Source organism: Hypanus sabinus, chromosome 6 (assembly GCF_030144855.1).
Source record: "Hypanus sabinus isolate sHypSab1 chromosome 6, sHypSab1.hap1, whole genome shotgun sequence".
Lineage (NCBI taxonomy): Eukaryota > Metazoa > Chordata > Chondrichthyes > Myliobatiformes > Dasyatidae > Hypanus > Hypanus sabinus.
Genome location: NC_082711.1, coordinates 76,667,042 through 76,679,879, shown reverse-complemented (window position 1 = coordinate 76,679,879; position 12,838 = coordinate 76,667,042). Strand labels below are relative to the sequence as shown.

The following is a 12,838-nucleotide window of genomic DNA, read 5'->3' as shown; positions in this document are numbered from 1 at the left end:
CCCAAGCACACTGCGGGAAGCTTGAGATCTGGCTGAGGCATGTGCTTCATCATTAGAAATAGCTGACATGCCAGAAAACTGGAGTGTGGAAAAACTTGGAAACTGTAGACCAGTGAATCTTTGTTGTCAAGTTCCTGGAGGAATAAACTATACAGGCATTTGGAAAAACAGGTTTTGATTAGAGAGGGTCAATGTGGCTTTGTGCATGGGTATTTGTGTCTCGTGAATTTGATTGAGTTTTTTGAAAAAGTAACCACATTGTTTAGACTAGGTGATAGAAGTGCTAGGTGATAGAAGTGATCTATATGGTCTCCAGTAAGGCAATTGTTAAGCTTTTGCCTGGTAGGCTGCTTTGTAAAGTTAGATTACATAGGATTCAGGGAGTACTAATTATTTGGATACAAAATTGACTTGATGGTAAGAAGCAGGACATGATGATGGATGGTTGTTTTTTTGGACAGAAGGCCTGTGACTAATGGTGTTCCCTAGGGCTTGGTGCTGGGCCCATTGCTACTCATCATCAATTTCAATAACTTGGATAAGAATGTACTAGGCTTGGTTAGCAAGTTTGCAGAGGGCGCTAAAATAAGTGATATAATTGACAGTGAGGATGGGTATCAGAGTTCATAGAGGGATCGTGAACAGCTGGGTAAGTGGGCAGAGGAATGGCAAATGGAGTTTAATTCTGATAGGTATGTGTTGTTGCATTTTGAGAAGATGTTTTGGGTTGAGAGTGGGGTGTGTTCACAGTGAATATTAGAACGCTGGTGAGTGCTATAGAGTGTTACGACACGAAGCTGGGCGGCGTTTTTAGCTGTGAGGAGGATGCTAAGAGGATGCAGGGTGACTTGGATAGATTAGGTGAGTGGGCAAATTCATGGCAGATGCAATTTAATGTGGATAAATGTGAGGTTATCCACTTTGGTTGCAAGAACAGGGAAACAGATTATTATTTGAACGGTGGCTGATTAGGAAAAAGGGAGATGCAACGAGACCTGGGTGTCGTTGTACACCAGTCATTGAAGGTGGGCATGCAGGTACAGCAGGCGGTGAAAAAGGCAAATGGTATGTTGGCATTCTAGCAAAAGGATTTGAGTACTGGAGCAGGGAGGTTCTACTGCAGTTGTACAAGGCCTTGGTGAGACCACACCTAGAGTATTTTGTGCAGTTTTGGTCCCCTAATCTGAGGAAAGATATTCTTGCCATAGAGGGAGTACAAAGAAGGTTCACCAGATTGATTCCTGGGATGGCAGGACTTTCATATGAAGAAAGACTGGATTGACTAGGTTTATACTCACTAGAATTTAGAAGATTGAGGGGGGATCTTATTGAAACGTATAAAGTTCTATAGCGATTGGACAGGCTAGATGCAGGAAGATTGTTTCCGATGTTGGGGAAGTCCAGAACGAGGGGTCACAGTTTAAGGATAAAGCGGAAGCCTTTTAGGACCGAGATGAGGAAAAACTTCTTCACACAGAGAGTGGTGAATCTGTGGAATTCTCTGCCACAGGAAACAGTTGAGGCCGGTTCATTGGCTATATTTAAGAGGAAGTTAGATATGGCCCTTGTGGCTAAAGGGATCAGGGGGTATGGAAAGAAAGCAGGTACAGGGTTTTGAGTTGGCTACTCAGCCATGATCATACTGAATGGCGGTGCAGGCTCGAAGGACCGAATGGCCTACTCCTGCAAGTATTTTCTATGTTTCTATGAAAAAAAGAGATTTAGGAGAATAGGCACATGGTTCCTTGAAATTGGGATCACAAGTGGTGAAAACGGCTTTTGGTATGCTGGCTTTAAATCAGCAAGGGCAATAAGTATAGGAGTTGGAATGTGTTGAATTGTACAAGACGTTAGTGAGGCCACATTTGGAGTAGTGTACTCAGTTCTAATCACCCTGCGATAGGAAAGATGCCATTAAGCTGAAAATACATTAACGAGGTTGTTGCTAGAACTTGAAGGTCTGATTAATGGAGAGAGGTTGAGCAGGTTGGACTGTATTCATCGGAATGTAGAGTAACAAGGGGTGATCTCAGAGGTGTATAAAATTTGAAGGGCATAGACAGGATCAGTGTGCACAGTTATTTTCCCCAGAGTTGGGGAATTGACAACTTAGGTTTAAGTTGAGGAGGAGAATTAACATAGAAGATGGAGGGGAGAATGGATAGAAGTATACAAAATTATAAGGGGTATAGATAGAATAAATGCAAGCAGGCTTTTTCCACTGAGGCTTGGTGGGACTACAAGTAGAGGTCAGGGGTTAGGGGTGAAAGGAGAACATGAGGGGAAGCAACTTCACTGAGGGTCATGAGAGTATGTAATGAGCTGCCAGCACATGTGGTGCAGGCAAGCTCAATTGCAAGAGAAGTTTGGATAGGTTTATGGATGACAGGTGTACGGAGGGCTATGGTCCCGATGCAGCTCGATAGGGGTAGGCAGTTTAAATGGTTTGGCACAGACTAGATGGGAAAACGGATCTGTTTCTGTGCTGTACTTTCCTGTGACTCAGATTTAATTGGAACCTGAGCATTTTTTTCACCCAGGGAGTGGTCAGTATATGGAATGGGCTGCCAGAAGAAGTGCTTGAGGAAGGTGCATAAATAATACTTAAAAGTTATTTGGACAGATACATGGATCGGAAAAGTTTGGAGGGCCTGTAGGCCAACTGTGGGCAAATGGGACTAGCTTACATGAAATCTTGGTTTGCATGGTCCAGTTGGGCCAAAGGGCCTTTAGCTGCTCTGTATTACTCTGATTCAATTAAATATCTGGCTACTTGTGGATTGACTAGTTTCCTGGAATTTCTGTTTTCAGCATGTAATGTGTGGTACCTAAATTCTGTGGACATGGAGTCACTGACAGGTCATCAAGCAATCCAGAAAGCAACATCCGAAACACTAATGCAAGCTCCACCTCCAGCTTCCACTGTTGTACATTTTAAAGTATCTGCCCAAGGCATCACCCTGACTGACAATCAAAGAAAGTAAGTCTGCTTTATTATATATTAATTTAAACAGAATTGGACAGGAAATGTATAGCAAAACCTGTATCTGCAAACAGATTCATTATCAGTGTAAAATGTTCCAATGATTGCTGCCTAATACATTGGGGTAAATATGTAGTTGACTACAAAGAATTTGAGACAGTTATTGAGTTAATGTATGTGCCAGTCCATAGATAATGTTTTGATAGTTTGAAGAGTAAGACTAATTAATGATAAAATGCAAACTGCATTTGATGGCTACAACAGAGAGGCTGGACCTAGTTTCTTTTCTCTGAAATAGCAGAGGCTGAGGGGAAATCTGATAGAAGTTTATGAGATTATGAGAGAAAAAGATGTTATGGGTAAAACTAAGGAACCAGAAAGATACAACCATGTTAATGGGGCTTTATCGCTGACCACCCAGTATGCGGGATTTAGAGGAACAAATTTGTAGAGATCGCAAACCACTGAAAGAAACATAATAACATAATGGTTATAGTAGGTAATTTTAACTTTCCACATATTGTCTGGGACTCCCACACCGTAAAAGGACTAGATGGGATAGTTTGTCAAATGTGTTCAGGAAGATTTCCTTAATCAGTACCATAGAAGTCCCAATGAGAGAGTGTATGACACTGGATCTGCTATTGGGGAATGAGACAGTGCAGGTGACAGAAGTTTGTGTAGGGGAACACTTTGCACCTAGTGATCATAATGCCAATAGTTTCAAAGTAAGTAAGGAAAAAAAAATAGGTCTAGACCATGTGTTGAGATTCTATACCAGAGAATGGCCAATTTTGATATCAGAAAGGATCTGGCACATGTGGATTGGGATGGGCTGTAAGGTGTACTTGTTAAGTAGGAGGCCTTCAAAAATGAAATTTTGAGAGTACAAAGCTTGTATGTGCCTGTCAGAATAAAAAGTAAAGGTAACATGTTCCAGGAACCTTGGTTTTCAAGAGCTATTAAGGCCCAGGTTTAGGAAAAAAAAGGTGCATAGCAGATATAGCCAGGTAGGAACAAATAAGGTACTTATGTGGGAGGCTAGTGCAGAAATTGCAGGGGCCTTAGAAGAGATACTTATATTATCCTTAGCAACTGGTGAAGTGCCAGAGGCCTGCAAGATAACTAATGTTGTTCCACTGTTTTAAGAAAGACTAAAAATAAACCAGGAAATTATAGGCCGGTGAGCCTGACATCAGTAGTGGGAAAGTTATTGGAAGTTATTCTAAAGGACCAGGTATACGAGTTGTTAATGGTTCAGGATAGCGTGGCTTCATGTGTGGTAGGCCGTATCTAACCAAACTTAGACTTTTGAGGAAGTTACCAGGAAATTTGATGAAGGTGGTGGATGTTATCTACATGGACTTTAACAAAGCATTTGACGGTATTCCACATGGGAGGTTATTCAATAAAGTTCAGATTCTTGTCATTCAAGATGAGATAGTAAATTGGATTAGACATTGTCTTTGTGGAAGAAGCCTGAGAGTGGTAGCAAATAGGTGCCTGTCTGACTGGAGGCCTGTGATTAGTGGAGAGACACAGGGATCAGCGTGGGTCCGTTGCTGTTTGTCATCTATATCAATGATCTGGTTATCATCCTCTGCAGCATATTTGTAGAGGATAGCGAGAAGACTATCGGAGCCTGCAGTGCCATCTGGACTATCTGGAAAAACAGCAGATAGGAACTTAATGCAGATAAGTGCGAGGTAATATATTTCAACAGTGAACAGTAGGACATTGAGGAATGCTGTAGAACAAAGGGATCTGGAAACTCAAGTCCATAATTCATTGAAAGTGGTGTAACAGGTAGATAGGGTCATAAAGAAAACTTTTAAACATAGACAATATGTGCAGAAGTAGACCATTCGGCCCTTCAAGCTTGCACCGCCATTTTGAGATCATGGCTGATCATCTACTGTCAATACCCGGTTCCTGCCTTGTCCCCATATCCCTTGATTCCCCCCTCCATAAGATACCTATCTAGCTCCTTCTTGAAAGCATCCAGAGAAGTGGCCTCCACTACCTTCCGAGGCAGTGCATTCCAGACCCCCACAACTCTCTGGGAGAAGTAGTTTTAACTTAACTCTGTCCTAAATGACCTACCACTTATTCTCAAACCATGCCCTCTGGTACTGGACTCTCCCAGCATCTGGAACATATTTCCTGCCTCTATCTTGTCCAATCCCTTAATAATCTTACATGTTTCAATCAGATCCCATCTCAATCTCCTTAATTCCAGCGTGTACAAGCCCAGTCTCTCTAACCTCTCTGCATAAGACAGTCCGGACATCCCAGGAATTAACCTCGTGAATCTATGCTGCACTTCCTCTACAGCCAGGATGTCCTTCCTTAACCCTGGAGACCAAAACTGTACACAATACTCCAGGCGTGGTCTCACCAGGACTCTGTACAAATGCAAGAGGATTTCCTTGCTCTTGTACTCAATTCCCTTTGTAATAAAGGCCAACATTCCATTAGCCTTCTTCACTGCCTGCTGCACTTGCTCATTCACCTTCAGTGACTGATGAACAAGGACTCCTAGATCTCTTTGTATTTCTCCGTTACCTAACTCTACACCATTCAGATAATAATCTGCCTTCCTGTTCTTACTCCCAAAGTGGATAACCTCACACTTATTCACATTAAACATCATCTGCCAAGTATCTGCCCACTCACCCAGCCTATCCAAGTCACCCTGAATTCTCCTAACATCCTCATCACGTCACACTGCCACCCAGCTTAGTATCATCAGCAAATTTGCTGATGTTATTCTCAATGCCTTCATCAAAATCGTTGACGTAAATCATAAACAGCTGTGGTCCCAATACCGAGCCCTGTGGCACCCCACTAGTCACCACCACCTGCCATTCCAAGAAACACCCATTCATCGCTACCCTTTGCTTTCTATCTGCCAACCAGTTTTCTATCCATGTCAATATCTTCCCCCCAATGCCATGAGCTTTGATCTTACCCACCAATCTCCTATGTAGGACCTTATCAAATGCCTTCTGAAAATCGAGGTACATTACATCCACTAGATCTCCCCCGTCTAACTTCCTGGTTACATCCTCGAGAAATTCCAACAGATTAGTCAAGCATGATTTACCCTTGATAAATCCATGCTGGCTTGGCCCAATCCTATCACTGCTATCTAGATATGCCACTATTTCATCTTTAATAATGGACTCTAGCATCTTCCCCACCACCGATGTCAGGCTGACAAGACGATAGTTCTGTTTTCTCCCTCCCTCCTTTCCTAAAATGTGGGATAAGATTAGCCATTCTCCAATCCTCAGGAACTGATCCTGAATCTAAGGAACATTGGAAAATGATTACCAATGCATCCGCAATTTCCAGGGCCACCTCCTTTAGTACCCTAGGATGCAGACCATCTGAACCTGGGGATTTGTCAGCCTTCAGTCCCATCAGTCTACTCATCACCGTTTCCTTCCTAATGTCAATCTGTTTCATTTCCTCTGTTACCCTATGTCCTTGGCCCATCCATACATCTGGGAGATTGCTCGTGTCTTCCTTAGTGAAGACAGATCTAAAGTACTTATTAAATTCTTCTGCCATTTCTGTTTCCCAAAACAATTTCACCCAAATCATTCTTCAAGGGCTCAACATTGTTCTTAACTATCTTCTTTCTCTTCACATACCTAAAAAAGCCTTTCCTATCCTCCTTTATATTCCTGGCTAGCTTGCGTTCGTACCTCATTTTTTCTCCCCGTATTGCCTTTTTAGTCAAGTTCTGTTGTTCCTTAAAAACTTCCCAATCATCTGTCCTCCCACTCACCTTAGCTCTGTCATACTTACTTTTTCTTGAATGCTGTGCAATCTCTGACTTCCTTTGTCAACCACTGTGGCCTCTTTCCCCCCTTTGAATTCTTCCTTCTCCGGGGGATTTTGCACCTTGTGCATTATTCCCAAGAATACCTGCCATTGCTGTTACACTGTCTGTTCTGCTAGGATATCCATCCAGTCAACTTTGGCCAGCTCCTCCCTCATGGCTCCATAGTTTCCCCTGTTCAACTGCAACACTGACACCTCCGATCTGCCCTTATCCTTCTCAAATTGCAGATAAAAACTTAGCATATTATGATCACTACCTCCTAATGGCTCCTTTACTGCAAGATCGCTTATCAAATCCTGTTCATTACATAACACTAAATCCAGAATAGTCTTGTCCCTGGTCGGCTCTCGTACAAGCTGTTCCAAGAATGCATCCCGTAGGCACTCTACAAACTCCCTATCCTGGGATCCAGCACCAGCCTGATTCTCCCAGGTCACCTGCATGTTGAAATCCCCCAAAACTACTGCGACATTACCTTTGCCACATGCCAATGTTAACTCCCTATTCAACTTGCACCCAATATCCATGCTACTGTTTGGTGGCCTGTAGACAGCACCCATTAGGGTCCTTTTGCCCTTACTGTTCCTCAGTTCTATCCAGACAGACTCTACTTCTCCTGATCCTATGTCCCCCCTTGCAAAGGACTGAATCTCATTCCTCACCAACAGGGCCACCCCACACACTCTGCCCACATTTTTGTCCCTACAATAGCACGTATACCCTTGTACATTCATTTCCCAGGTCTGATCTCCCTGCAGCCATGTCTCCGTTATCCCAACATCATAGTTACCCATTCGCACCTGAGCTTCAAGCTCATCCGCCTTATTTCTGACACTTCATGCATTCAGATATAGAATTTTTAGCCCATTTCTCCACTCTCTGTTTGAATCGCTGCCTATTGTGCTTAACCCAGCTCCCCAAACTCCCATCGGGCTATCCTCCCCTAGAATTTTGTTGTCCTTCCTAAATTTACTTATTCTTTCTGCACATTTAACTCCGTGTTCCGTTAGACCATCCCTCTGTACATGTGTCCTCCTTATCACATGTTCCGCCTCACCTTTCTCTACTACACACTTAATATTCCGGAACCATGTAGTCCCCACCTGTCCTTTATTCTTCCTCGCGCTATCCTCTCTCACATTCTGGATCCCCGACCCCTGCAAATTTAGTTTAAACCCCCCCTCCCCCCCCCCGCCAAGAACTACTAGCAAACTTCCCTGGCACACTGGCCTTCATAAATCAAAAGTATGAAATATAGGAGATGGGATGTTATTTTGAGGTTGTATAAGATGTTTGTGAGACCTAATTCAGAGTATTCTGTGCAGTTTTAGTCACCAACTACAGAGAGCGAGTATTGTTTTATTGTTTAAAAAAGGCTCCAAGAATAAACCAGAAAACTGTAGGCCTGGGAGCCTGACATCTGTATTGGGTAAATTATAGACAGGTATTCCAAGGGACCTGATATATAAGTATTTGGATAGACAGGGATTGACTAGGGTTAGTCAACATGACTTTATCCATGATCGGTCATGTCTAACCAGTGTTTTTAGAATTTTTCAAAGATGTTACAAGAAAAGTTGATAAAGGCAAGGAAGTGGCTGCTGCCTGCGTGGACTTTAGCAAGATATTTGACAAGGTCCCATATGGGAGATTGGTAAAGTTGTTACAGTTGCTTGGCATTCAAGATTAGGTAGTAAATTGGATTAGATGCTGGCTTCATGGGAGAAGCCAGAGAGTGGTAATAGATGGTTCCCTCACTGACAGGCGGCTTGTGACTAGTAGTGTGCTGCAGGGATTGGTGCTGGGCCATTAGATCAATGATCTGGATGAAAATGTGATAAACTGGATCAGTAAATTGTTAGATGAGACTAAGATTGGGGATGTAGTGGACAGCAAGACTATCAAAGTTTGCAGTGAGACTTAAACCAACTGGAAAAATGGCAGATAAAATTTAATGTAGACAAGTGTGAGGCATTGAGCTTTGAGAGGATAACCCTGGGGAGGTAATGCACTGTGAGCAGTAGGGCATGGAGGATTGCGGTACAACAAATTACAGATCCATAGTTCCTTGAAAGTGGGATCACATGTAGATATGGTCATACTTAAACACTCTTTACTTCAATCCAATTTTCAAACCAACTGCAAAGAATAGTGATAGATTTGGGGAATGTAAATGACTGATTTAAAATTCAGTTTTGAATGAATCATACATTTCCTGCTAGAACTATATTTACATCTATCACTAACATTTTCTTGCAGAACACTTCTTTGAATATAAGTGCGGTGGATTTAAATACAAATCATTCCCTTCCCTATTTAACAAAGAAACAGCACTAAGAAATGTAGAAAGTGGCTAACATGCAATTTCCATTTCCTTTATCTAAATCACCAGTGATCTGTGCTAGGTTCCCTATTGTTTGTCAGATATTAAGAGATTTTGATGTGAACACAAGTGGCATGAGTAGCAAGTCTGCAGATCACCCCAACTTTGGTGGTGGCGTGGATAGTGAAGAAGGAGATCTAATGGCTCAACAGGGAAAGTGAGTAAAGGAATATGGCAGTGTCAGAGGGGGTCTTGAACAGAGAGACCTAAGTGTATGAATGTCTAGCTCCCTGAAGGTGGCAACACAGGTAGATTGAGAGATGATGGGAGCACATGACATGCTCACCTTCATTGGCAGTATCATTGACTACATGAGTTAGGATGTCATGTTACACTGCACGTGCAATATTGTGTGCCGTTCCAGCAGCCACACAATGGAAAGAAATAAATTTAACTAGAGTAGGTGCAGAAAATAATCACAAGGATGGTGCCTGGACTGAAGAGTTTGAGTTACAAGGAGATACTGCAGCAATATTTCCCCTGATGCAGAGGGTCGACTTTATAGAGACCTGAGAAAAATCAGATAGGTTTGGTGCTTAAGTCTGTCTTTTTCCTAGATTTAGAGGTATCTAAAACTAGAGAGAGTATAGGTTTAAGGTGAGAGGACAAGGTTTAAAAAGGGGTCTGAGGAGCAACTTTTTCCGCACACAGTGGCTGGTGGGTGTATGGATTGAGCTGCTAGAGTTGGGTACAATCAACAGTTAAAACATTTAGACACATGTACATGGATAGGAAATGTTCAGGGAGATAATAGATCAAAAACAGGTAAAGGGGGTTATCTTGGATGCATTTGGTCAAAGAACCTATTTCTGTTCTGTATAACTCTGAACTTAACCCTGCCCATGTAATTAGTCATTTATGAGTCTGGATAGCAAAGAGGCTGCCCCAACATGAGGACATTACTGTTAAAGATGACAACACTTTTATCATGATCAGAAATCTTGAAAATCATGATTAAAAATATTGGATGATACACAACTAGCCCGAAAATAAATCTTGCTCAATAAATAAGTAAAATTTCAGAATCTGGTTTAACATCACTGGCATATGTCGTGAAGTTTGTTGTTTTCTAGCAGCAGTACATTACAATACATAGTAAAAACTATGTTACAATAAGGAGTATATATAAAACAGAAAGATAAATTAAATAAGTAGTGCAAAAACAAAGGGAAAGAAACACTGACATACTGTTGATGGGCTCATTGTCCATTTAGAAATTAGATGGTGGAGGTGAAGAAGCTGTTTCTGAAACATTGTATGTGTGTCTTCAGGTTCCTGTACCACCACCTTGATGGTAGCAATAAGAAAAGGGCATGTCCTGGGTGATGGATTTCCTTAATGATGGATGCCATTTTTGAAGGTGTCCTCAATGCTGGGAGGCTAGTGTCCATGATAGTGACTGGCTGAGTTTACAACTTCCTGCAGTTTTTACCATTTAGTCGCCTGTGATCATCAACTTATTCTACAATGGTTCCACATTTAATCCTGTTTTTGGACTAATATTATTTTCATAATGGCATTTTCCCTCTCAATCATAGGCTGTTCTTCAGAAGGCATTATTCAGTTAACACGGTGATTTTCTGTGCTTTGGATCCACAAGATAGAAAGTAAGTTTGATGGATTTTTCCACTTTACAACAGCATTAAGTACTTAAACAATGAGATGGGTTTGAGATTCTCATGAATTTTATTTTCTCCCTCCCCTTCTTCTCAAAAGGTGGACGAAAGATGCCAGCTCAGCAAAGTAAGTAATTATAACTATGTGGAATAGTTCTAACTGAGCTTCATAAAAACATAGAAAACCTACTGCACAATACAGGCCCTTCAGCCCACAAAGCTGTGCTGAACATGTCCTTACCTTAGAAATTACCTAGGGTTTATATATGCAATCAAAAGCAAAACGCTAGAAATATACAGTATGCTTGATGGCATCCACAGAGACCTTTCCACCAACGTTTCAGATTAGTGACCCTTTTCAGAACTGTTCTGACAAAGGGCCATTGACTTGAAATGTTGACCCTGTTTCTGTCTCCATACATGGTACCCGACCCGTCAAGTGTTGCCAGCAATAATCTGTTTTTGTTTCATATTTTCATCATCTGCCTATTCTTGCTTCAGTTAGGTACAAAAGCCTCATTAATTTTTTTTCTTCCATTAGGATTTTTGGATTTGTGGCAAGGAAGCAAGGGAGTGCCACAGACAATGTCTGCCATCTTTTCGCTGAGCATGACCCGGAGCAGCCCGCCAGTGCCATTGTGAACTTTGTATCAAAAGTCATGATGGGGTCTCAGAAGAAGTAATCAAATTCTGATCCTGCAAAAACCCGCCGTAAGAATAATAAATGTTTAACTAAAAAACAAAAAAAAAAACAAGGCAATAATAAATCGCATCAATGGTTGGTCGTGTTCAGAAGTTTTGTATATGTTGAATGATGGTAAGAGCAGGTTTGAATTATTTTAGAATGGAGCAGAGAACTACAGCGAATAGCTGGTTTTAGCCCAAACTGTCAGAAAGGATGTATGGCTCCTGTGATTATTGGTTATCAGTTGATCTTATTTGTTAAGGTGAAGGGTCAGTGCTTTTATTTTTAACTGCTCTGAGCAGGAGAAGCTGAACAGTTTTTAAAAAAAAATCAGTAAAATATAATATATATTTATTTGACACCATATCCTGTGTAGCTTATGGCTAATCTGATGATTGTACTTGTTGCACATGTTTAAACAAAAATGTGCAGTCGCAGTTTGACTGTCAATTTTGTGTTTTGCAGCCTCCTCAGTGCTAGAAACCATTTTACAATGTGTGCAACACCTGTGTATCATTCCAGAGTCACTGGCATTTTAGTATAAGTAGGATAGGTATTAACATTTATGTAGATCTATTTTATATCATTGCAATTTTTGTTACAATAAATGAAATCTGTAAGTATCCAGTTGGGTATGAAATTCTTGCCAAAGTACCATTTAACCAGCACTTTGAACTGCCTTGTTAATGCGAGTTCAATGAATGAATTCAACCCTTTCCCTCATATTAAACTAGTGTATCCACCTGTGTTGCTTCCAGTGTTAACTAATTGTGAAGACAAGTTTAAAAGGTTTTTACTTCAATCAATTATCTGTATTACCAAAATCATTTTAGTCATTTTTGTCTGCTTTGCCTAGTCTGTATGTTGTAGTATTCTTAAAGCATACTGTAAAAAAATCTTGTATCCATTATGTAAATGAATTATGTTCTATAATTCTTTGTATAGTCCTTTTCCATTCTTTGAAACAATCTGTTAAAATTATAATAAATACAATAAATTTTCATTCTTTCATTTGTTCTTTGTGCATGGCTGTCACAAAACAGGTTGTTTTGTTTGACAGTCTGTATCTATGGTTCAGTTTAAAATTCTGTTATTGATTGTTGGAAGAGCAACTCCAGCTTACTAAACATGTTGGAACCTCAGATCTCTGAAGTCAAAGATATGTATCATTGAGACAGGTCAATACATCCACACCAATCCCTTCTCCCAGCACTTGGCCTATAATCTTCAAAGTTGTAAGAAATTGAAGTGTGCTAATTTTAAACTTAAATGGTATCAGAGATCACATCCACCACTCTTCTTGGGCAGTGCATTCCAT

At 41.0% G+C, this 12,838-nt stretch overlaps 1 protein-coding gene across 8 annotated transcripts in view; it reads left to right on the top strand.

Annotated features, from left to right (window-relative positions):
* Window positions 1-12,531, top strand: part of LOC132395595 (tensin-3-like) — a 320,946-nt gene extending 308,415 nt beyond the window's left edge. For all 8 annotated transcript variants that reach the window (XM_059972423.1, XM_059972424.1, XM_059972427.1 and 5 more), the window contains 4 exons: window positions 2,812-2,980; window positions 10,758-10,826; window positions 10,936-10,962; window positions 11,377-12,531. In XM_059972423.1, the coding sequence (XP_059828406.1) occupies window positions 2,812-2,980; window positions 10,758-10,826; window positions 10,936-10,962; window positions 11,377-11,518 (407 nt within the window). In that variant the 3' untranslated portion in view covers window positions 11,519-12,531. The remainder of the gene's footprint in view (window positions 1-2,811; window positions 2,981-10,757; window positions 10,827-10,935; window positions 10,963-11,376) is intronic.
* Window positions 12,532-12,838: the final 307 nt, after the last annotated feature.